General features: G+C 41.5%; 2 protein-coding genes and 1 long non-coding RNA gene across 13 annotated transcripts in view; 2 read left to right on the top strand and 1 right to left on the bottom strand.

Annotated features, from left to right (window-relative positions):
- rgs12b (regulator of G protein signaling 12b) overlaps positions 1 to 5,921 on the top strand; it is a 42,527-nt gene extending 36,606 nt beyond the window's left edge. For 6 of the 8 annotated variants that reach the window (XM_071503904.1, XM_071503906.1, XM_071503902.1 and 3 more), the window contains 10 exons: positions 16 to 198; positions 357 to 507; positions 727 to 821; positions 1,049 to 1,261; positions 1,707 to 1,780; positions 1,911 to 2,037; positions 2,134 to 2,230; positions 2,383 to 2,450; positions 3,482 to 3,653; positions 4,025 to 5,921. In XM_071503904.1, coding sequence (XP_071360005.1) covers positions 16 to 198; positions 357 to 507; positions 727 to 821; positions 1,049 to 1,261; positions 1,707 to 1,780; positions 1,911 to 2,037; positions 2,134 to 2,230; positions 2,383 to 2,450; positions 3,482 to 3,653; positions 4,025 to 4,632 — 1,788 coding nt within the window. In that variant the 3' untranslated portion in view covers positions 4,633 to 5,921. The remainder of the gene's footprint in view (positions 1 to 15; positions 199 to 356; positions 508 to 726; positions 822 to 1,048; positions 1,262 to 1,706; positions 1,781 to 1,910; positions 2,038 to 2,133; positions 2,231 to 2,382; positions 2,451 to 3,481; positions 3,654 to 4,024) is intronic. The other 2 variants (XM_071503909.1, XM_071503910.1) reach the window with 2 other exon arrangements.
- A 1,413-nt stretch (positions 5,922 to 7,334) lies between these two features.
- Positions 7,335 to 8,727, bottom strand: LOC139636152 (uncharacterized). The gene is made up of 3 exons (XR_011694348.1): positions 8,060 to 8,727; positions 7,619 to 7,856; positions 7,335 to 7,515 (listed from the first exon to the last, which is right to left on the bottom strand). It is a non-coding gene; the product is annotated as an uncharacterized lncRNA (long non-coding RNA).
- Positions 8,728 to 10,084: 1,357 nt separating this feature from the next.
- Positions 10,085 to 23,084, top strand: part of dok7b (docking protein 7b) — a 28,199-nt gene continuing 15,199 nt past the window's right edge. Inside the window, exons 1-5 of one of the 4 annotated variants that reach the window (XM_071503912.1) lie at positions 10,085 to 12,609; positions 12,717 to 12,762; positions 13,615 to 13,703; positions 14,337 to 14,487; positions 17,517 to 17,717. In XM_071503912.1, the coding sequence (XP_071360013.1) occupies positions 12,556 to 12,609; positions 12,717 to 12,762; positions 13,615 to 13,703; positions 14,337 to 14,487; positions 17,517 to 17,717 (541 nt within the window). In that variant the 5' untranslated portion in view covers positions 10,085 to 12,555. The remainder of the gene's footprint in view (positions 12,610 to 12,716; positions 12,763 to 13,614; positions 13,704 to 14,336; positions 14,488 to 17,516; positions 17,718 to 23,084) is intronic. The other 3 variants (XM_071503911.1, XM_071503913.1, XM_071503914.1) reach the window with 3 other exon arrangements.

Raw genomic sequence — 23,084 nt, 5'->3', positions numbered from 1 at the left:
TTTTCACCTCTTTAGATCTTCAACCTGATGAAGTTTGACAGCTACACACGGTTTCTCAAGTCTCTGCTGTACCAGGAGTGTATGCTGGCGGAGGTGGAGGGCAGGCCCCTGCCTGACCCCTACCACATCCCCAGCAGCCCCACCTCCAAACACAGCACCACTGGCTCTGACCGCTCCAACCTGTCCACACCCAAGAAGGTAACACAACACAACACAACTGTGTTTTGTAACAGTTTTTATAAAATAATTTTGAGGTTGTCAGTGCTGTGTGTGTGCAGGCGTACTATAAAGGGCTTTCAAACATAATGTGTGCCTGCCTTTGCCTGTACCGTTGTTTCATTTTGTTTGTGTTGTAGGAGGACAAAAAGAGCAAATCTGGTCGATCTTTGAACGAGGACAGCAGGGATGACTCAGGAGACCGGAGGAAAGGCATGTTCTTCTCATGGTCCCGAAACAGGAGCTTCGGCAAAGGCCCTAAGAAGCGAGAGTTGGCCGACTTCAACTACAGTCAGTAGTTTTTGCAGTTACTTCTGCTGAGTTTAATTTGAAACAAAAAAAAACTGTTTCTGGTGAAGTAACACAGATCACCAAAAAGTGATTCTTCATAGTCATTTCCCTCCAGAGCTATTTAATTAATTGCACCACAAAAAACATGTTTAAACATTTGTTTTTAAAAATGGACACAATCAAATTGAAGGGCTTTTTTGACTGATGAATGTATTTCAGATTTCTCTGGCAGTAATGGCCGCCGTGAATCCCAGGGCTCACTGTCATCAGGAGCCAGTCTGGAGCTTGGGATGCCTGGGTCAGGGAGGAATGAGGTCAGTCCTGAAAGAGACATCAACTCACAATCAGTGAAGACCTTACAGTAATAGGCACAAAGGTGTTCATGTCAGCACTGAACAGCTTTATTGTCACCCTCTCCCCCTCTTTAATGGATGTACTTTAAAAAAGCAACTCTGAATAAAAGAACAGAAATATTGTCAGACTTACTGTTTTTTAACCGTCTTCTCTCTGTCTCACTTCCTCTCCCCCTCCCTGTCTCTAGGGTGATGTTTCCCGTGGTGCAGTATCAGTGTCAACGGAGCGTGGAGGGGGCAGCGCCCCCTTGAGGCAGTGTAACATAAGCTTGCCGGACGGCTCATGTTGCTCTGTGCCACTAAGAGCCGGAGTGTCCATCAGGGACCTGCTGCTGGGCCTCTGTGAGAAGCTCTGCATCAACCTGGCAGCTATAGATCTCTTCCTGGTTGGAGGGGAGAAGGTATCCCAAACTACAGTCATACTTACCTAACCAAAAAGAAAATGAAGCAAACCAAATTAATCCTGGATTGTTTTGCTTACTTCTTTTGAGTTCTTTTGTGACTTTTAGGTCATTGTTTTTTTTTTTGTTTTTTTTTTTTTTACTGTTTTGCTTCTCTCTCATCAACAGACATTACTTTGAAAACACATCAGTCATATCAACTACACATAAATACATATGAATTATTAATGTAGCTTTAATAAATGATGATTACAACTACCAAGACAGACACATTTCATCAGTCAGGGGGTCAGAGAGCATGAGTTGTTGCTAGTTTGTCTTCTCCCGTTCTATGTAACTCACAAGGAAAGCGCAACCATGATACCACCGAGTTAGTGATTTTAAACATTAGGGTTGTGTGACTAGGTGGACATCTCTCATGATGAATTTGTTCTGTGTCTCACAGCCACTTGTTTTGGACCAAGACTGTATGACATTGTGCTCTCGGGACCTCCGACTAGAAAAACGCACTCTCTTCAGGTACAGTAACATGTGTTAAACAGTCCTGCATTCTGTCTGTTATATATATCAACATAAGCTTTCAGTGGCCTCTATTGCTGCTGCCACACAGGCCTACAGAAAAGGTTAATCCTCTTCTCTTCTTCTCCAGACTTGATTTAGTCCCTATTAACCGGTCTGTGGGCCTAAAAGCTAAACCTACCAAACCAGTGACTGAGGTCCTCAGGCCTGTGGTGGCCAAATATGGCCTGCACCTCTCTGACTTGGTGGCACGCATCGTAAGTCACTCATCAAGTTGACTTCCTGTAGATAGTCAAAAGTGAATGGGATGACCTCAGACTCTTATCATATGTGTGTGTGTCTGTGTGATGCAGAGTGGGGAGTCAGAGCCTTTAGATCTAGGTCTTCCTATTTCCAACCTGGACGGGCTGCGAGTGGTGTTAGATATAGCAGAACACACTCCTGACAAAGGTGAGGGACATACACGCAGTTTCTGTCAATAACAAATGTTGGCCGGTGTCTGTCTTTGATGACATATTGAACATAGTAACTGTATTTGTATTGCTGTCTCATTTCTTATCCTTGTTGCATCAGAATCTCTAACTCTGTCTTTCATCCATCAGACAAACAGAAAGTGGCTCCCTCTAAGAGTCACGTCCCAGCGTCTACAAGCAGAAACCAATCAGCAACAGTAAGATCTCCTCCAGTTTCTTATTTCCCATTTTCTTCTTGCTCTGGAATGTTCCATAACCCACCAAATGTCTCCACTTCTTGGTTGACGATGTCACGCTACTAAGTGTCTCTCGCTGTCCTCAATCACCCATGTCTGTTTGCAATGTGTCACAAATGTGCACCGGTGTACAGTGTGTGTCTCTGGTTGTGTTCGGGCTGTGTGTGTGATTGTATTTCTGTGCACTGTTGCCGTGGGGCTGACAGCCTCGTCACACTCTCAAGGTTCCTAATGTCCCATTACTGTGGTCTGCCTGTGGCCGAATGCTACATCGACTTTGCTCTCTGGTTTCCTGGTTCTCTTTCTTTCATGACAAACCCACCGACCACATGATTCAAACTCGGCCTCGCAGAGCATTTGCGGGATCTCACAACTTCTAAAAACCCCCTCTAGAGATGTGGACTTCAGGTTGCTGTCGGGGTTTTCTTACTTATGGGGTTTTACCTGATTAATGACCACCAGAAATGGTCATTTATTGATTTCTTGGTTGATTCTAGAGAAATCTTTTTTTAAACAGGCTTTATTTCCCGCCTCAGGGGCAGTAGTGTGGCTTTTAGTAGTAGATAGTTGGTCCCTCTGGTGTTGTGGTGTGGGTTGTTAGCCTACATGTTGGTGATACTTAGTGCACACGGTGTTGGACTATGTGGTTGTCTGAATGAAACATCCCACCTGTCTTTTAGTTAGAACTGATCAAATCTATGTTTTATTAGCATTATTTCCAATTACTGTCATTGATTATTAATCACACCAAGTCAACAATTTCACTATCATAATTATTTCCCTGCCATATAATTGTCCCTCTCAAAATCAGTCTCCATCACTGAAGCTTGTGCCCCCTTCCCTGATCAAATTGTTCTTATTTTACAAGTTGTCACCGTCCTCACCATCAGTAGAGCCAGTTCCCATCTGTTGTCATTATTTGTGCCCATACTTGCACCACCATGACTCATCAGGGCTCTAATGCCCCGCTCCGCTCTCCTTGTGGCACCCAGGGGGAGAACAGGCCATCAGGGAAAGCAGGTTCAGCCCACCCCAATGGGGAAAACGGCAAGGCTGGGCACAGCCCTGACACAAGAGGCCAAGCCTTACCCAACCACTCTGTCTCTGTCCATAAGGCTCCGGAGAAAAGAAAGCAGAAAAAGATTAATATAGACGAAGCTGAAGGTAAAGACTGAACAACCTCTCTCTCTTTTGCTTCTGTAGCTGTGTTGCTGTGATCACACTAACTCTTTTGCCTGTCTGCAGTACTGCAGAAGCAGCACCAAATGCTTTCAAAGCTAGCTAGCTACATGTAGCACAGTCTCCTCTGCTCACACTGAATGTAGCTTTGACTTGTCTAACTGATTAATACACACCCTCTGCTGCATGTTTTCTGAATTACAATCCATGTGTTTTACTGTTTTTCAAGATGTTATTTTGGGTGATTATTCATTTGTGTGTGTGTATTTGTGTGTGTGCACACGCACAAATACATGTGTGCATGTGTTTGTTTGTATGTACATGTGTTTCTGTCTTGTGTGTGTGCGTGCCTGCAGAGTTCTTCGACCTCATATCCAAAGCTCAGAGCAACCGAGCAGACGACCAGCGAGGCCTGCTAAACAAAAGCGACCTGCAGCTCCCAGATTTTCTGCGCCTGTCGCCGGTGGCAACCAACCAGGCAGTGCCTCCTCCCTACAACCCTGAGCCCAGTTGCTCCACTCCTAATTCCCGTAACCCCACCAACGGCAGCTTCCCTAGCAGCGGTCGCCGGGGCAATAAGGCGAACAGCAATGACAGGGGAGGAGGAGGTGGCAACCACTTGCTCAATGTGAGCCATCAGTCCCAGAGCTTGGACTCTGCACTGGGCACTGAGAGTGGAGGGGGGAGGAAAGCCAGACCACCGCCTCCATTTCCTGGCACCATCTCCCCCATCCACCCATCCCAGGGTGCCCAGCGTGGTCTCCTCCAGGACTCTGGCAGGGGAGAATCGGTCCAGATGCTGGAGGAGGACACCCTGTCTGATCTGACTCTAGTGGGAGAGGGGGACATTAACAGCCCCAGCCTCAACTACGTCACTCCCTCAGCCCTGCCTTGCAAACCCCAACCCCGACCCCAACAACAAGCACAGGACGGTCAGCCTAGCTCAGGTACTTCCCCCGTGTGAACTCTTCAAACTTGTGAACTTTCACTGAACTTGAACTGACCCACTGACCCAAGTCAGTTTGAAGTTCCTTGTTGGCCACTCTTGGTGTGTGGCTGAATGGCCCAGAATGCATCCAGATCTCCTCCCGTCCCTCATTCAACTTAGTGCTAGAAATTAGTGTTAGAACATCTTCAATTTACATCAATTTCTACTAATTACAGAAACATTTCAACACAGATTTAAGTGTAAATAAACAGCAACTAATGTAAAAATACAAATACAATAGAAATGACTGTCCATATATAGGTAAACAATGGATACAGTGAGTTAATAATGATGTATGCACTACTTTCAGGCCAGCGTCTACTGTATGTGAACAACAGCCTTAAGATGAAATAGATCAGGCACATTGAGAGAGGAAAAATGGATGCATTAGGTTTGAACAGGACTTGCCTTTGTAGTTTCCCTGTGTGATGTATATCTGTGTGAACCTTTGAGCGGACTTGCTGTGCTGATTTTTCTTTGGAGACATGAGCTCAAGGACGAGCTCAGGATGAATTGGTGGTGACCAGTGCCAAATCCCCCTCCTTCCCAAGTGTACAGAATCTAACAATGCACTTTAACCAATTACAATCAAGACTTTACACACCTCTACACAATCTTAAAATCTAACCTTTAACCTGATCCCATAAATGCAAACATATGCTCCAGTACCATGAACGCACTCATTTGCTCAGCTGTTAAGCATCATCTCAAAGACAGTACTCTCTGTGTTTCCACCGCTGTTCTCTCACCTCAGGCATTTCTCGTGTCACTCATGAAAACCAGGACTACAGCGGGTGCAAACACATGCACGCTCGCTCTGTGACCAAACGATCCAGAAGTTTCTGCACCGACTGTTCATGAGCAGTTTTCTGTTTTTCATCTCCATTTTTCTTCTTTGTGCTTTTTATTCTCTCCACAGTTCAACAGAGTTTTAGATGTTTCTTTTTCTGCAGGATTGAAGCTAGAAAAATTGGACTAACAAGTCAAACTGTTTCACTTTTTAAAGGTTTTACTGTTGCTTCATCCTATACTATATTCTCCAGAAAACATTAATTTATCCCACGTCCTTTTCATTTTTACTATCAGTTAAGAGTATTAATTTGTACATAGTCTACTTTGTGAAACCACTGTTTTGCTGTAGTCATGGTTAAGTTGCAATGCAGCCATGCTGTTTCTTCAGTTGTGTCACAATAGAAATCAATTCTCCTCTGTTCAGTTGACTGTACTGTCTGTAAATAGATCAAATAAATGTTTTAGAGGTTGAACTCGCTCTGTAGAGCCTCATGTGAGCGCCCTCCTTTCTCCTCTTAGACTGTCAGTATTATCTGATTTATTCTATTCCCCTCCACATATGTTATGAGTGTGTGCCTCACATTTGTCCTCCGCACTCGCTGAACTGGGATCAGTGTTTATGTGTACGTCTTCAGCAAAGCTTGAAGGATAAATTATTTATTTGCATCATCATGTCCTGATGGTTAATGTGAAACAGAATACCACCATGGTAGTAAGCAGTGGTGGAATGTAACAAAGCACATTTACTCAAGTAGTGTACCAGCCTCTCATGTGTTACCATTATATTTGATAAGCATTAACACTATGAATAACGAAAAATATTTGCCGGTCTTCTTTGAGAAACCCAAAAGGTCATTTAACAACACATATCACTTAGCTGAATGAATCCTAGAAGACCCTAGACTTCTATCTGTTGCATTATGGCTAAGTTTTTAAAAAAAAAATCCAAACTAAGATGTTAGCTGAAAATGTCACATCCCCCTGTCAGTTTGTACATGATGAACCAAAAGCCACTTTTACTGGAATACATATTGTATGATTTTTCTTTGTGATATTTTTATCTTCACACAATGTGTTAATATTTTGCGTGTGTTCACAAAAAGAGCAAGGACATTACATCATCTCTGCATACCAAGATTAGGACATACAGCTGCAGTGGGTTATAATTCTTTTTTTCATCATGCAACAGATTAATATTTTTCTGTTCAAATGGCTGGACTCTTGAGGATTCTGCATCAGTGATAATAAAAATATATAAAATAGATGATACTGACAGACATTGCATACTGTTGCTCAAACACAACTATTATTGACATTATTTCAGGTTATTAGACCCAATTGTTTTATTCTTTAATTGATGCAAAGCCACCCAGGGTGAAATGCTCATTCAGTAGTGCCTAAGAAAATGTGATGGGTTCTTCAGTTTACTTTTCCTCCTGTTTTTGACCTTTGCCCACCTCATTCCATCTGTACACCCACTCTTCTATTTGTCTTACTTGTTATTCCGCTCCTCTCTCTGTTGCCTCGTGTGTGTGTGTGTGTGTGTGTGTGTGTGTGTGTTTGTCTGCAAGACAGGGCTTTTGTTTCGGGGTACAAAGGCTTTTCGGGGGACCAGCCTATTAGCTATGCATGGGTTCCCCTCTGTTCAATGCCTTATTAGGCAAGCTTTGTCATGCTGGGCTCTTTGGTAGCCCATGAACAAAACTAGGTTCTGTTTGGTCCTCATCCACACACACACACCTCACATATACATTCTCACGTTCACGTACAAACACAGAGCGATTACATGCATGTGTGTGTGTCTTGTATCACATGATGATCTTGTGTATCTTGTGTTCCCTCCGGGACTGACATGTGACAACAGCAGCAACCGATCGTATTTAACCGGTCCATATAATGAGACAAAACAAAGTCTGTACAAAAACAGACAGAAAGAGAGATATAACATCTTTGTTTGTTCCACTTTCTCCACCTCTCACTTTCACAAAGACACACAAAAAAAGGTCCAGTCTGAGTGTCACAGATGAGAGGGCAGATCCTTGTATCCAGGTTGTCTCCTTTGTAGAACTATAAATGAATATAAATAAAGTTTTATTTGATTGGTTCAACATAATTCGGTAAAATCTTGCTGAAAATCATGATTTGAATATGAAGGAAATGCTGAGATTACTTCAAAGTAAACCAATCTGAGGGTGTAATTCTTGTCTTCATGCTCCAGGATCCACTGAGTTTATATTTGTTGTAACTGTGCAGGGTAACACTGTTCACAGAAGCTGTTATATGAATACAGTTTTGGCTGTGTTTCAGTTCACTGGCTCTCGTTGGGACCACTGCCCGTTCCCACCAGCCAACAAAATAATTGCCTCCTAGTGCATGAGTACAATGCTTGTCATCTCAAATGGCTCCATCTGGTGGTGAGAAGAAGAAGAAGTAAAGAGATGGTGGACAGAGGCAGAGAGGGAGATAAACACTTTCTACCTTTAAGCTGAGGTATATTATATTAAACTGTATTGTATTAAAAGTACTGTAGTTACTGATCTGAACACAGAACTTCTTTATGCACTTGTATTTGCTTTATTACATTTAAGAATCAGGAAATAAGTGAAAATACCTCTGTTGGCTGTGTGAGGCTCCACTGGTTTTCCACATCAGTCTGTTTACAGGCCTTAGGAGGTACTTGAAGCTTTTACAGCTCCAGAGGGAGCTGTGTGATAATTTTCTTCAGCTGATGTCACTTGACGACTCTCAAAATGAAAACGATTTGAGGGTGTGGAGTTAGACAGAAGTGGTCTCACCGGACCTCTGTACCCTCTCCCAATCTCTGCTTGAAGCTAGAGGCTTAAGGGTACGTTAGCAGCTACTAGCATAGCAAACCTGACTCTCTCACCTTCAGGTAATGGCAGCTGAGTTGCTTTGTGGATAATGTAGGTGCCACATTTTGGCAAAGAGAAAGGTGTCTGTCTTTCTTTCTTTCTTTCTTTCTTTAAAGAAAACTAAATATAACTCTTTTCTTGTGAAGCCAATCCTGAAAAGCAAAGACTTCATGAGCCACTTTTGTACTGTTAAACTAGTCTCCAACACTTTACAGTTTAGTAGTCTTGTCACGTAGCAGCCCTTAAACAGGACATCCTAGTACTATTCTGTCCATTGAGTCCACTGCCCATCCACAGTAACAGGTCATTCTTGCTCATTTAAACAAGTCTACAGCCACATGAGTAGCAGCACTAGAGGTTATACTAGAGTTGAATGCTGACATTTACAAAACTAACATGTCCACTATGTCAGTTTAGGGCTGTTAGCATGCTAACAATAAGCACAGCTGATGGCCATGTCATTACTTTTGCAGGTGTTTAGTCATATCTTGACCTGACGGTGGTGTTAACTAAGTTATAACAAAGAAATGAGACAATGAGAAGCAGCAACAGGTTTGAAGCCACAGAATTATTAAGCAATAGAACAATCACAATGACATGTCTGTTTTCTTCTAAACCAGTAGATGGCAGCAGTCTGTATCAAGATGGGGACAGTATTCCCTTTTCACTCGCTGACACACACACACACACACACACACACACACACACACACACACACACACACACACTAGCACCAACTAAACCTCTTTCCCATGATGTCATAGGCAATAGCCATGGGAATATCTGTCACATCCACTTAGTTTCCTGCTGTCTCCCAAGTCTCTCTCTCTCTCTCTCTCTCTCTCTCTCGCTGTATGTGTGTGTGTGTGTGTGTGTGTGTCTGTGGTGTTGGAACAGTTGGCCACATGCTGGTTGTGGCTGTCAGAGTGTGATATTTTTCTGAATTTGTCAGAATCTGAATTTTCTGATTTATTCCTGACTAATCTTCTACAGAAAAATTACAGAGGATGAAGATGCGTTCTAGTTACTGTTCCTCACTACACCACAAAGAAATGCAGAGTATTTTGTTTATAGCCTAATGTGTGTTTTCTGAGTGTTTCTTGCATGTGGACTGTTTGCAGTGCCATGAGTGTTTTTTTTGGGTTTTTTTGTTTTTTTTTTTTGTCTCCACCATTCGTCTCTTTTGTTGCCTCTTTTTAAAGCAGCCTCTTGTTCTTCAGGTAAAGACAGAGACCGATGGAGAGGGAGGGAAAGAGGAGGAGGAGGTTTTAAAATACCCAGCAGAACAACAACATCTTCCAGCCCCATCACTCCCTCTCTTTCTCTTCCTCCTCCACCTCCTCCTCCACCACGGCCTCCTCTTCGCTCACGTCGCAAATCCAAGTCACCTTCATCCCGCTCCAAACACGCAACCCCAAAACAAGCCTTGGATTTGGATAAAATTGGGGCCAGCTCTGACCCAGAAGACACCAGGCAAACCTGCAGGGGGTCCCGAGACCTCCGGGGTACCCAGGGCACAGAGCTGGACAGGAAATGGGAGGGTGTGGCCTTGGAACTGCATTACCGTGGCAGCAGGATGCGATCAGCAGTGTACCAGACTTCAGACTTGCCCTCCATGGTCAAAGCCAAGAGACAGTTGGAGCAGAGCGAGGGCAAAGGGCAGATAGACCGCAGTAAACTGAAAGCAACGTTTGTTTGAGGGGCAGAATCTTTAGCTGACTCACACACTGTCTGGCCTGCTGATGTGGTCTCTGTGACTCTGACTGATCATCGTCTCTGCAGCAGCTGAAACACTGTCTGGGTAAAGGGTCTGGTGTCACCAGCTGCTCCCTGACTCCCACTTAGGGCCGCTATGTGAAGGTGGCAGGCTGAGATTAATCAGATGCTGTGTCCCAATTTCATTCGACAAAGTACTGCACTACTTCACTGTACTGTACTTCATACCTCTACTCAGCTACATTTCAGAGAGAAATACTTTTTACTCCATATACTATGTGTAGCTGGCAGCTCTGGTTACTGGTTATAGATCATATGTTTTCAAACAAAACACATAAAACAATTCATTGTTTTAGATGAAAATGGCCAACAGTATATAAAGAAATACAAACTGCAACATTAAAATACTCCTACATTTTAATGCACCATTATAATGATGATATGAATGATGATACTAATACAGTATTGAATAATGAATAGTTTAAAGTAGTTGACATTTAGAGTAGACTTGCTGACTTAAAGTAAATATTTTATTTACTTTAATAGTCATTTTTTAAATAGCGGTTTTGCTTCTTTTACTGAGGTACATTATCTGAATTTTACCACTTCCACCACTCATTGTGTGTTCCTATTGGAAATGAGATATGCATCAAAGTATACAAACTATGAAAAATTAGATTTTTGATTTATGTACAAAATTGAGAAGTGCTCAAAGCTGCTCAACTGAAAAGAAAATTGTGGTCGCTGGTGAAACAGCTCCAGGTAAACAGAACAAAACAAACAAACATAAACTATTAAATCTATTTTCTATTTGTCGAGGGTAATTGAAAGTGGCTCTCCAACATTACAGCTTGACTGGTGTCCATTACCTCACAGATTTCATTATTAAGTATATTGATTTCTTGTATGCTAACTGCTAAAAACATTATATCCAACAGTTGATATATAGTATGAACTGTATACAGCATCAGTATCTAGTGTAGAACTGGGACACAGTATCGCACTGACAGTACCTCTCAGCCTCAGTCCTCCATCACTACTTGTTGCCCCCATGCAGGACAACATGTGTGGCACCTTTGGTTCTGTTTGACACAAATGTGTCATTTAAAGGGGCACTCCAGCAATTTAGTATTCACTTCCGTAAAGTTGGTTGACTTTGAACAGACAAACTCGAAGTAGCAGACACTGACCTTTTCTGACTTTCAGTCCTCAGTGTTGGTCAAGCTCCAAAAATTTCCCATGATGCAACTTCACTGTACATCTTTCGAACTCCATATTTTCAGTTTGCAATGCAGACTTTCTGTTAAAAATGTAGTGTCCAAGCCTGAGCTGAGATAACCACGATGGCATCACCATGACATCATCAGGGTTATTTTCTCACACTGTACAAAACTTCTCCAGATCCACAGAAGACACTGTCCAACTGTTTTCACCAACTTTGTGTGTGACATCTGTGGAATGCCCCTTTAAAAAGTTAAAAATAAGACAAAGTAATGTAGCAGTATTAAAGGTTGTTGATCTTCTCTTTTTCATAAGCTATTTAACATCTACTGCCTGAATTCATATTTTGAGAACATTTAATATTTTGATTTTTTTTTTTTAGGACACCAGCAAAGCAAAAACTCTTTTTGAAATCAATAAGCTTCTGTTGTTTTTCTGTCCTCTGGCACTTAATCCTACCAGCTAGTTAATGAAATTCACCAGTAATTCCAGAAATACACCAAATGCCCCTGGATTTATAGAGTCTGTGGAAGTAATACCAGCCCCACAGCATCCAAATCTGAGTCAAGCCTTGGTCAAGAGAAACGACAGGAGGATTCAGTCTATATTTCACTTGACTCTGTTGCTGTGAAACCACAACCAGCATCAGTAAAAACAGCTATCCCTTCCCCTTTCGCCCTCAGGATTTGGTTTTTTCAGTGAACATACGGACAATTTGTTCATGTTCTTATAAATAAAGTATTTTCTTGAATACTAATCATGTATAACCACCGGTATATTATTGCGGATTTGATTGCTCATTTTTCCTCTGTAGTCGAGATTGTTCCTAAAGCAGCGTTTACAGTTTAACTGGATTTCCTCAGACAGAACCGAGGCTCCGCTGATTAGCATTAAGGCAACGTGAATCCCTGTCTAACACCCGGCTGAGTGCCAGCTTCATGGGCTAAGTGAAAGGTACGCGGGTCATGCGCTTTTAATCGAATTAGCTCCATTGTAAACAGTAAGCACTTGACGCGGGATGACAACTGTACTAACTCGGCGGGGCCCCACGGGGGGGTGGGGGGGGAGGCGGGTATCCGTCCCCACCTCGGTGGTCCGATTGTCGGGGAGAGAGAGTGCAGTCTGCCGGCGGGGCCTGAGCTGTAAAAGGCTATTTTGAAAAGTGACCCCTCTCTCTCTCTCTCTCTCTCCCTGGCTGTGGACTGGGGGAGGCGGCAACACACATACACGTACACACACACACACACACACACACACACGCACATGCACACACAGCTGCTCGGAACCATGACAGAAGATGACGGATACAGTTGTCGCGGAGGGACAAGTCAAGTTTAGAGATGGAAAAAAGGTCAGTTCCACCAATTTCCCTCTTATTTTGCGCGTTAAAATAAAAGTGTCCACACTAACGGGAATATACTGTGTGATTTATTGTTTCTTTACTCAACTTCTCCACAGTGGAAGACGCGGTGGGTCGTGCTTCGGAAGCCCTCTCCGGTCGCAGGTAGGCTGTGAGGCTTCTATTTTTACGATCTGCTCTTATTTTTATTGTCAGCTTTTACACGTTTCCACAAAGATGAGCTCATTCATCATTCAGCACGCACCTCGTGTGATTTTCTGCAGTCTAACTAATCACAACTTGTCAATTGAACTCTTGGCTGTGCGCCACAGGAGCGCGTAAGGCAACACATCCGCGTCGACGCATTACGCAATACATCAGCTGCAGTGATCCATTGATTTTATAAAAGTGAACACGATCACCTTTAAAGGCTGCAGACAAAACATGAGTTTTTGCCAGTATCTTTCAAATTAAGAGTCTGGAAGTTAAATAATGAAGGGTTTTTTTGAGTGCCATCTGGATTTGAGGTTAATTATTTGAAAGCCTTCCAGCCAAAAACGTAAATTGTGACATTGCCTTTGTCTCACAGACGTTCCTCTTTGTGAGTTTGGCAGAATAACAAAGCTGCGTGTCTTAAAATCTGAGTAGAGTTTCACTCGAGATGCTTTGAGGACAGACTCAATTTACATAAACATATGGGTTAAACTGCTGCAGTGTCCTTGAAGAAACTGGCAAGAGGAGTTGGAATAATGTAGGCTACTCTGCTCTGTGTGTGTCCATATGTGTGAGTATTTGTTGCTTGACTTTCATCATCAGCTGTGCTCGTGGATCAGTTCATTGTTTTAGGATTTGGTATGACAGCTGTGCCAGAAACCCAGACCAGCACATGGCGGGATTACAAAAAAAAGTGACACTGTTGTTATTTCACATTCTGCTATTAACCACAAAATGGACTTTTAAGCCTGACCGTTTTTAAAGCTCATTGCTCTGTGCATGTGTGTCCTGTGTCTGTCTCAGACTGTCTGTCTCTGCTAGTGTATAAGGAGAGGAAGAAGGGGAAGGAGAAAGGCAGCGGCCACAAGGAGAGGCTCAATGTAACACTGGAGGTACGTTCAGCTGCAGCAGAGCGCAGGTGAACCGCACCGGTGGCAGGTTTTTTACAGCTCTGTAGTGGTGTTGCATCACATACTGTAACTCAGGCTTTCTGCTGGTGTCATGAGACTGCTGCTACGTGTACAGGGGGTAGACCAAATAATGTGAATGCCATATGGATAAGAACTCAAGGTAGGTCATATTAGGATGAATGGCAAGTCGCACAATTTACTAGGCACAGTGTAAAGTAGGTCTTGCATCAGTACTTTGACAGGTCAGACTTCAGTGCAAAGTCAAATAATAGTTAAATACATAAATAGATAAATAAAAGGTTTTTCAGTAAAGGTGCTGGGGGGTCCAACGATCTCCTGAACCTTTCAGTCCTGTCCAGTTGAAATTACCGACAGGGATGAAACAAAAAAAAAGTATGTGGGGGCTGCTCAAACACCTGTAAGAACGGACATCAAAAAATATCATCTGATCTAATCTCATTAAGCTGCATCAGACCAAAGACTGTGGCTGGAAAACTATCCACACCTGACGTCAGAATTTAATTTGGTCAAATCCACCTGACCTCAATCAGCAGAGAGGGAACTGGCTGATAAGGTGGGTGTACTTGTAAAATAAAACCTTCTCTGTGCCTTCAGGGGATCTGTGGTGTGGAGCCAGGGCCTGGGTATGATGGCGTATCCTACACTCTCTCCATCCTCTGCCTCGCGCACATGCTGGTCCTGGGCTTCAACAGCCGAGACGCCCTGCTGGCCTGGGATGCCCGAGTCCGCTACAGCCTGGGAGAAGGTCGGTGGTTTGATTTTAGGTGGATGTTGCAGAGCTGAGCAGCTGTTTGCGGATGTGATGTACAAAGGATTGATGTGCTCAGGGGGAAAGCTGGTTCATGAAGCTGCAGCTGGATAGCACACATCAAAAATGTTTTTTTTAAATTAAAAATGTGAATTTATTTAATCATTGCAGTCTGTGCAGTTGTTTCTCTGCAGGAGTGTTTTTTTGGGATCAGCAGCCTGCCACATTTCATTCAGGGAGTGATTGAATCAGATGTAGTATTTGAAATATTTTTCATTCTTAAAAGGCCATCAAATATTTCTTGACCTTCAATAGAAGCTGCTACAACATCAGTCTCCTTCTTTAGGCTGGTTCTTAATTATAGGCCTGTATAATTAGAGCTTTTGATTCCTATGCAGGCCCGATCAAGTTTGTTTACAACACTGAGCAGTTGTAAATGTGAACAGGATACAGATTCTGATTGGATTTTTTTATTATAAATTTCATCAGTTCTAAAACAAAGTGCAAAGCAGAGGATAAGCCTGGAGAGACAGAAATCTCAGCACCTGCTGCAGTGTTATCAGTAAATGTGCAAATTACCACTCATTCACCTTTAATAAGTGTGCATGGTGTAATTTGTTTTGCTATAGTGAAGTAAAAATATGATAACTTGGTCCCCTATGAAGTGCATTTAGAACATGATATTGTCAGTTCTTCATTGGCTTATATGCTTTAAAGCCGACCCTACGCATGTAAAATATTGTAAATACCCTGTCATTTGATTGGCTCAGGTTGGGTAAGAATGTGAAGCAGGCAGCTACTCAATCCTCCATCACTTGTAACGGTTGAGAAGAAGTCAGTGGAGGTCCCTTACTAGTGGGGTTCAGAGAAATAACAGGTGGAATTACACACACAGACACAATCTGTCTTTCTTCTCTCTGTTCGTCCCTATCTGTGAAATCTGCTATCTCAACTTCACAGTCTTTATTCTGGTGGAAAGTGGTTCACTGAGGGAAAAAGGAGGAAGGTATATATAAGGCCAACATGTGCCAAAAGAAACTGTATCTCAATTTATATAGTTGAACTGTGCTAGATGGAGTCACCCTTATTCTAGCTATGAAGTTCACTTATATCCCTATTTTACATTGTTTTACCATCTTTTAACAGCATAAGGCCCAAAGTGCCATTGAGAAGCTTAATGACTAAGCAAATTGAAAAGCTAATAGGAAAAGGAAAGGCAGCGGGGAGCTGGAAATGCAAATTTAAATTTCATTTAAATGCCTGATTGAACTCTGTATTCAATACAGATACAGATTTCAATTTCTGAATCCAGTTATGTATTTGTCTTTATAAACATAGATTTTTAAATTCCAGTGTTTATGTATGAACGCATTCGTGTATTTTTTAATGATGTACATACAGTTTTATGTTGCTTTTGTATAACCCTTTTTAATTTGAACTTTTTATTGATATTGTTAATATTTCATTTGTAAATTGTCTTTATAATTCCTCCTTTTATTGCTTTTTGTAATTTATCCTATTTACTTACAGATTAATTAATTAATTCAAATTTATTAATGCACATTTTTATTCTGCAATTAGTTACTAATTAATGAAATGCTCTATTACTATTTCCGGGACACTTGTGGTCCTGCATACTCTCTTGCTGCAGTTCAAGCCAGCCAGCTCAAAGACGTATTAAACACAAGTATTTTATCTATTGTTAAAAACTGACTTTCAATTATAGTTTTGCAGGGGTTCAATAAAAAATTCACACTTGGATCCCTCACAAATCACTTTATGCCCGTCCCAACTTTTTTACTTCTCATTGAGAAATGAGACACCATGAATTTAAAAGACATATTTAAATAACTTCAGTTTGATTTCTAACTGCACTTCACATCCGGGCTGTGGGCTGCTGCGGACAGCCACAGGACTGTCAGTGCTTATATTTCCAAACACTTTTCTGAACAGGTAATTCTTCATCCTCCTCCACATAAATTACACCTGCAGAATATTTTTGAGGCTCCATCCCTTAATCATTATCCAGAAAAGTTATATTCCTTTCTCAATACATGAATCTATACAAAACAATTTTGTCTCCACCCACAACTCACAAACCGCAGTTTGCTTGATATTAAGAGCCAATGTAAGATAACATTTAAAAAAAATACCCTGTTCTTTTTGGTCAAATCCACAGCACAACACCACACTGTATATTTTATATTACAATGTAATAGCCCACCCACTGTTAAAGATCCAATTTCCACCAGAACTATTGAACCACAGGTTTTGTAGTTATGGTTTCTGCAGCTGAGAATAGTTTTAAATGTAACCTCTACAACCATTAGCTGACTAAGAAAAAGTCATTCATGCACTTATTGCCTCTTGTAGATCACTGCAGCTGTTGTTCACAAACAAAAGTCTATTTCATGCCTGTAGTTTGTACCGTGAGGCCGCTTTTCCCAAATGTTGAAACCGTTTCACTTCAATTACAAATTGCACTTCTTTACAGCTGTTCGCATTTTTCAAAGCTCACTGATTTCCTACCTTCGAGGCTTTGGTTTTTTCATTATGCAATGAACTGAATTGAATTACTCACTATATATTCTCATATTTTTTCTCTGTACTTCTTTATTACTAATTCATGTTTATCTTCTAACCATAATGTACACGATTTCTCTTTAAAAAAAAAATAAGGATGATGATGATTATTGTTAACCTGGCTCCACTTATGGTGCTGTATGGGTATACTGTGCGTATACATTTACATACACTATATATGACACAGTACAGTATATGTATGACTGTGAGAAAGTGAGCAGACCTTGGCACTGACTAATAGCCATCTGCACAAACTGAGTAATGACAGATTGCAGCCAGCAGAGCTTAAAAAAACTGCTTAATCATTATAATCACAGCCATCACTTACACGCTGCATGCATGTTCATGTGCATGTGTGTGTGTGACATCCACCTCCACTGTTGTGTGATGGATGTGCTTTATGATCAATGGTACTTCAATTGTCTTAAAGTTGTCTGCTTTAGTCCATAGGTTCAGTGTCAATGTCGAACCGGGCACCAAACTGGAAAGCGGCCCCGCCTCCCTCCACCTGTGCAACAACCTATTGGTCCTCACCAGAGGTCTCCCTCCCATCGTCATTGGCCACTGGAAGTTGTCGGCGTTGCGTCGATATGGTGCTGTGCCAAATGGCTTCGTGTTCGAGGGGGGGACTCGCTGTGGATACTGTAAGTATCAGATGGACTTTTTTTCTTGCTGTGTGAAATTACACAAACAGCCCGCAGCCCTAAAAGGCAACAATTTCACATTACCAGTTGAAAAGTGGCTATGGGCAGTGTGCAGTACTCACACTCCTGACTCTGTTGTGTTGTTAGCGGTGATGTATCAGTCTTGTTTTGTGGTCTACTGGCTGAAACTACATGATGCAAGATCAGAGAAACTTCTAGCAGAACTTCAGTGATGCCAGCCCTTCAGAATAAAAGCACTTCTTCCTGGTTTCTGACAGAGGAATACAAAATGCTGGTTTCAGAACTTGTAAAAAAACATTTTCTCACTCAATGAACGATCAGATAAATAGACCTATAGTTGCTGGTTTCCTTATATAATTTGAAGGTTAGACCTTAAACAATACCCTCAAATATTAAGAAAATCTTGCAACCTGGGAAAACAGATCCATTTTGTAGCTATTCCAGAGTTTTTGATCATGTTACATGATCTTCATCAGTAGGTGAAGTTTTCGTATTTGTAAATCTTCTTTAAGGATGTCTTGCCTCCATTACTGGCTTAGAAGCTGTGTTTTAAATTCACAAAGAAGCAGCAGTTGAACAGTTAATCTCACTACTAGGTAAGTTTAGTTGCTGTTCTGGTATTATTAATCATATCACACAATCTTCAAGAATCATTATTCAAGATGTGACTAAACAGACTTACTGGTGAGATTGTTTCCTGTTATTTCCAAGTTGAACCTCTGACTGTGTTCTCTTTCTTACAGAAAGTATAAATACTGTTTATTGTAAGTTGTTTTTATAAGTCATTGAATGACCACAGACCAAGAACAAACAGTTATTTAGTTCTGTCATGTAGATATGTGGCTGCAGTAAGTTTTCCCATATGATTTACAATCACTGCAGCACAGCTGTCTAAACTCCACTTTTCAATGTGTTATCCTTAGATATTCTTTATTTCTTCGTTAGCGCTCACAGGTCAATAGATCTGTCATTTAATGCTAACACACAAATATGAAAATTTGTAATTTATTGCAGGTGTTTATAGAGTAACTCTATCCATGTAAGAAATTACTTTCTATGTATGAACCCACCTCACTGTACGCCTGCCCACCAAATAATGCTCTGTGTGTTTGTGGTTGCCAGAGTTCAGGTATCCTCTGAATGTCCAGCTGATGTGGACATGTATGTGAAGAATGAGAGGCAGTTTATGTTTTAGGGTGGGGAGGTGTGTGTGTGTGTGTGTGTGTATGTGTGTGTGTGTGTGTGTGTGTGTGTGTGTGTGGCAGACACATGGACAGCAAGAAAAGCGTTTAATGGGACACTCTTGTACATTATGGGCTGGTTTAATGACTAACGTAAAAACAGCTGCTGTTTTCATGATTTTAAGGTTCATGGGAAATATGCGTTCTGGTATATAGTGAGAACTTCTTCTTCATCTTGTTTTAGAGATGTAGCAGTGTTAGGAAAAAGTTGTTGAGTTGCTGTACACACTTATGGGACATTTGTCTGAGTGTGTGTGTGCGTGCGTGTGTGTGTGTGTGTGTGTGGCTATGTGCGTGTGCAAGCAGACTCATGGCTCCTACAAGAATAACCACGAGGTCCAGAGGCTCTGATTTCAGTGTTCTGATGAGCAACATCTATAAATACCAATCCCCCCTGTAGTGCTCACACACCAATCATAAAATTCCTGATGTCTACACAGCCAATCACAGACTTCCCCCTCACTTCATCTACATATTACCCAGCAGCCACAGGGGCAGCAGAGAGAGGCCCTCTTGGCATGGCTGCAGAACTGAAAGACTGAAAGAGAGATGTGAGAGTCCAATCGGCAAGTTACATTCCTCGCATGAGTGGGGGGTAAAGCAGAGTGTTAGTTTACATTTTACTTGTTTATTTGTTTTTGGTGAATACATGTGACACATCACAACACTTTGCAGTAATTTTATGTGTTGTCTGGTTTCACCTGTAGCTGATTTTCTTCTTTGGGCCAACTTGCCTGCCTACAGTCAGGTTCCAACTTGTTTCAATCATTCATACATTACCCAAAAATCCCTGCAAACACTTCATACTGATTATCATTAAACTTCCAATCATACACACACTCTTTTTCCTCTTGCTACTGATTTCCACAGCACCCTCTTTTCTCAATCACCAGCTGCTGCTTGCTGTGAGCTGTTACAGAAGCCAACATGAAAAACTATTGCGAAATTCAGTGAAGCACTGACTTTCCCCACTGTGTTTTTGCTTCTAGTCATGTCAGTCTTTTTATAATGGTCTCTCTCAGCTAATATTTTCTTTTTCCCTAGCAAGAAAAGCTCTGGTGTAGCTATTAATTTCAGTAATGGCTTCTTCCATTGAGGTTTGCCATTTTCAGGCCCTTGTATTGTGCATGCTGGCTCTTTGTCGTCATTGAGGAGAGGCTCTGAGCCTCTTTTCTGATTAGCTGACTGTTTTCTGAGGGATGTAATTAAAATATAGCAGATTTCAGGTAAACACTCAGAGAAATCAAATCCTGCAATGCTGGATGGTGGGGCCTGGGTGGGCAGGGCTCTAAGCATGGCGGAGAGCAGTGACTGCTTTGTTGAGACCAAGTTACAGAAGTCCTTATAGCTCATTTTAAGCCTCAGTTTCTGAATACAGGCTGTGTGCACTTCTCTGTGGTCTGAGCACTTTGATACTTTCACAGTATTAATATAGAACCTAGACCTGCTTTATAATCAACGAAGACATGGAAATGACAATTTATAAAGTATGGAACCTTAATATTATTAGTTCCATCAGTGCTTTTTCTGCTGTGACCAGTCAACATGCCTGTTGTGAAAACAGGTCTGTTTTGGCAAGAGATGCTGCTGATTAAAGATCTTTTGTGATCAGCTGAGTGCCTTACTTGTCTTTGTAATGTAATACAACGTCATTAACCACCTTCATCTGGCTCAGCAAAAGCAGCACTAAATGGTAATGGATACTAACTTATTTTTAGGGCTGTTTTTGGGCTTATTATTCTCATTATCAATTAATAAAAAAATGTCAAAACAGACATCTGAAACCCAGAGATATTTAGTTTACTATCAAATAAATTTTTTTTTTTTTCTTTCGATATCTCATGTGAACATGTGATTGTGAATCTCTGTCCTGACAAAGCTGCTGTTTGTGTCTTGAAGCTGAGGAGGGTCAGATAATTAATGTAAAAAGATTAGAATACATAGAAAGCCACATACTGATGTGCTTTACATGACAAATGCTTGCAAAGAAAGTCTGTTGGTTTAACAGAGCACAAGGACTTCTTTAATAACACTCATGCGTTAACATGCTTCAGAAGAAGTGTATAACAGATGTATATAACAGATGATCAGACAATGATCACTGCTAAAGCTAAGATGTGCAAATGAATAGTGCAGAATAATTATAATAGCAGTACTTTGAACCAATGTCTTATAAAATAACTCTTTTACCCTCTCAGCTCCCTAACTTCCCTTGAGGCCTTTTTGCTCGAGCAAATCAGTAAGTGGGCCTCTTGGTCATTTAATGCTGCTGTATAAATATATTTTACCCTTGACTGCCGCAGTGCTCTCTGCTGCAGCTGCACTTTGAAAGTCAGCTGCGCCTCAGACGATACCGTTTCTGGCTGCCGAGTTGAAGATGTACACCACAGTGACACGGCAAGACTTTTTACTGCCATGGACAGACAGATACACACACACACACACACATGCACGCACACACACACACACACACACACATACACATACCACCTGACAGACAACCAACTGGTCCTGTGGGACAGTGGACTGTTCTGCTGTGCAAAGCCTTTTACCAGGCAGTAATCAGTTGAGCTGGAGCCTACATGGATGTCTGCTGTTCCAAGTACTTTTGGTTGTACCATTACACACAGTCTTCAGCAGTGTGTATCAGTATAAAGTGATATCAGTGCTCCACCTTCCATGTGATGTGATAATGAGGCCACTGTGTTCTGTAATGGATGATGTTTGGAGCACAGCCTGTGTCTTAGCAGGACAAATATTTTCTTGCTTATCAGGTCTACACGAGTTCATGCCGACCCTGCAGCATGCAAACACGTGCAGAGACAAACACACACACACACACACACAAAGAAACACATACAGGGGGCTTCAGAGTGCACATGCAGACACAGTAATAGATGATCCTGTGCAGAGTTTGGATGGCTGTCAAAGCTTGTGATCGAGATAAAAACAATTTTAAGCTGACATGCCATGTCAGCAATCTTTCCATATCCCACAGTGGACATAAACACACAATCACATATCTCATATTGTAATAGTATGCCGATTTACGCGTGGGTCTGTTTTTTCTATGTGCTTTATTACGCTACTACACTTTATGTTGTGCAGCATTTTATTCATCCTGAATCTCAGTCGTCCAGATCAGAAGGTCTCTACAAGTACAAAGCAAAAGGCAGACTCAGCGGCTTTCTTTGTGTGACATTAAGGTGTGAATTACCCACAGAGGTTAAAATGCCTCAACTCTCCACCTGTTGTTAAAAGCTGAATCCTCTTAGATGAGGGGTGAAACATCTTTAAAACCAAATAGCCTTCCACCTGTCTTTGATTCATTACAAGTTGCCTGTGTGAACAAATAAGATGAACATCACTAGTCAGAAAACTGGTTTTCTTGGTGTAATCTGACAGAAAAGCTACTTATTTGTGTATTCAATCTGCTGCACCACTGCTTCAGTAGTTATAATAAAATAAGATCTGTCTCTTTCAACTTGCAGCTGAACCATATTTATTAGAAATACTTGAGGTCCAGATCCAACACAGCCCCTTGGTGCATAGCAAATAAAAAAATGCAGGTATATCTGCCAGAAAGTGCCATCTGACAAAATGACAGAAAATGGGCAAATACAGTGTATTTCATCCCAACAGATCCTAACATTACTTTTTATAATGCTAGAATGATGACATTGCCCCATAAAGGCTAAAAATTGTTTTCAAAATTGAAGGGAAAAAGCTTCTCAAGGCCTCTGATAATGTTTGTTCACACCAGATAAAAAGAAAGGAGCAGAAAGAGCTATGGTCCTGATTTCACCTGCTGTGTACTAACAGAAATGTTGGCAAATTGAACTTGAGCATTTCTGAGCAAAGTGATTTATTAAGGAGTTATACAACGTTAGCATTAGCAGCTATTTACTTACCAGTCTATAAGAAACGTTGAGAGTTCTGCATCAAACTTCATATGTTTACTTGCCAAGAGCTGGAAAGCAACGCCAACGTCAACTCTTGTCTCTATCACGTCTTTTTCTTATACTGAAATTAGCACGCTAACCAGCTAGCCCCAGCTTGTCTTGTCACTTTCCTCAGAGAGTGTATTATAACCTCGTCTTGTAAA

This window comes from Trachinotus anak, unplaced genomic scaffold (assembly GCF_046630095.1).
Source record: "Trachinotus anak isolate AG129_WGS33_773 ecotype Australia unplaced genomic scaffold, CSIRO_AGI_Tana_v1 ptg000019l, whole genome shotgun sequence".
In the NCBI taxonomy this organism is placed as follows: domain Eukaryota; kingdom Metazoa; phylum Chordata; class Actinopteri; order Carangiformes; family Carangidae; genus Trachinotus; species Trachinotus anak.
The sequence above is the reverse complement of the archived record's forward strand: the minus strand, read 5'-3'. Positions and strand labels throughout refer to the sequence as shown.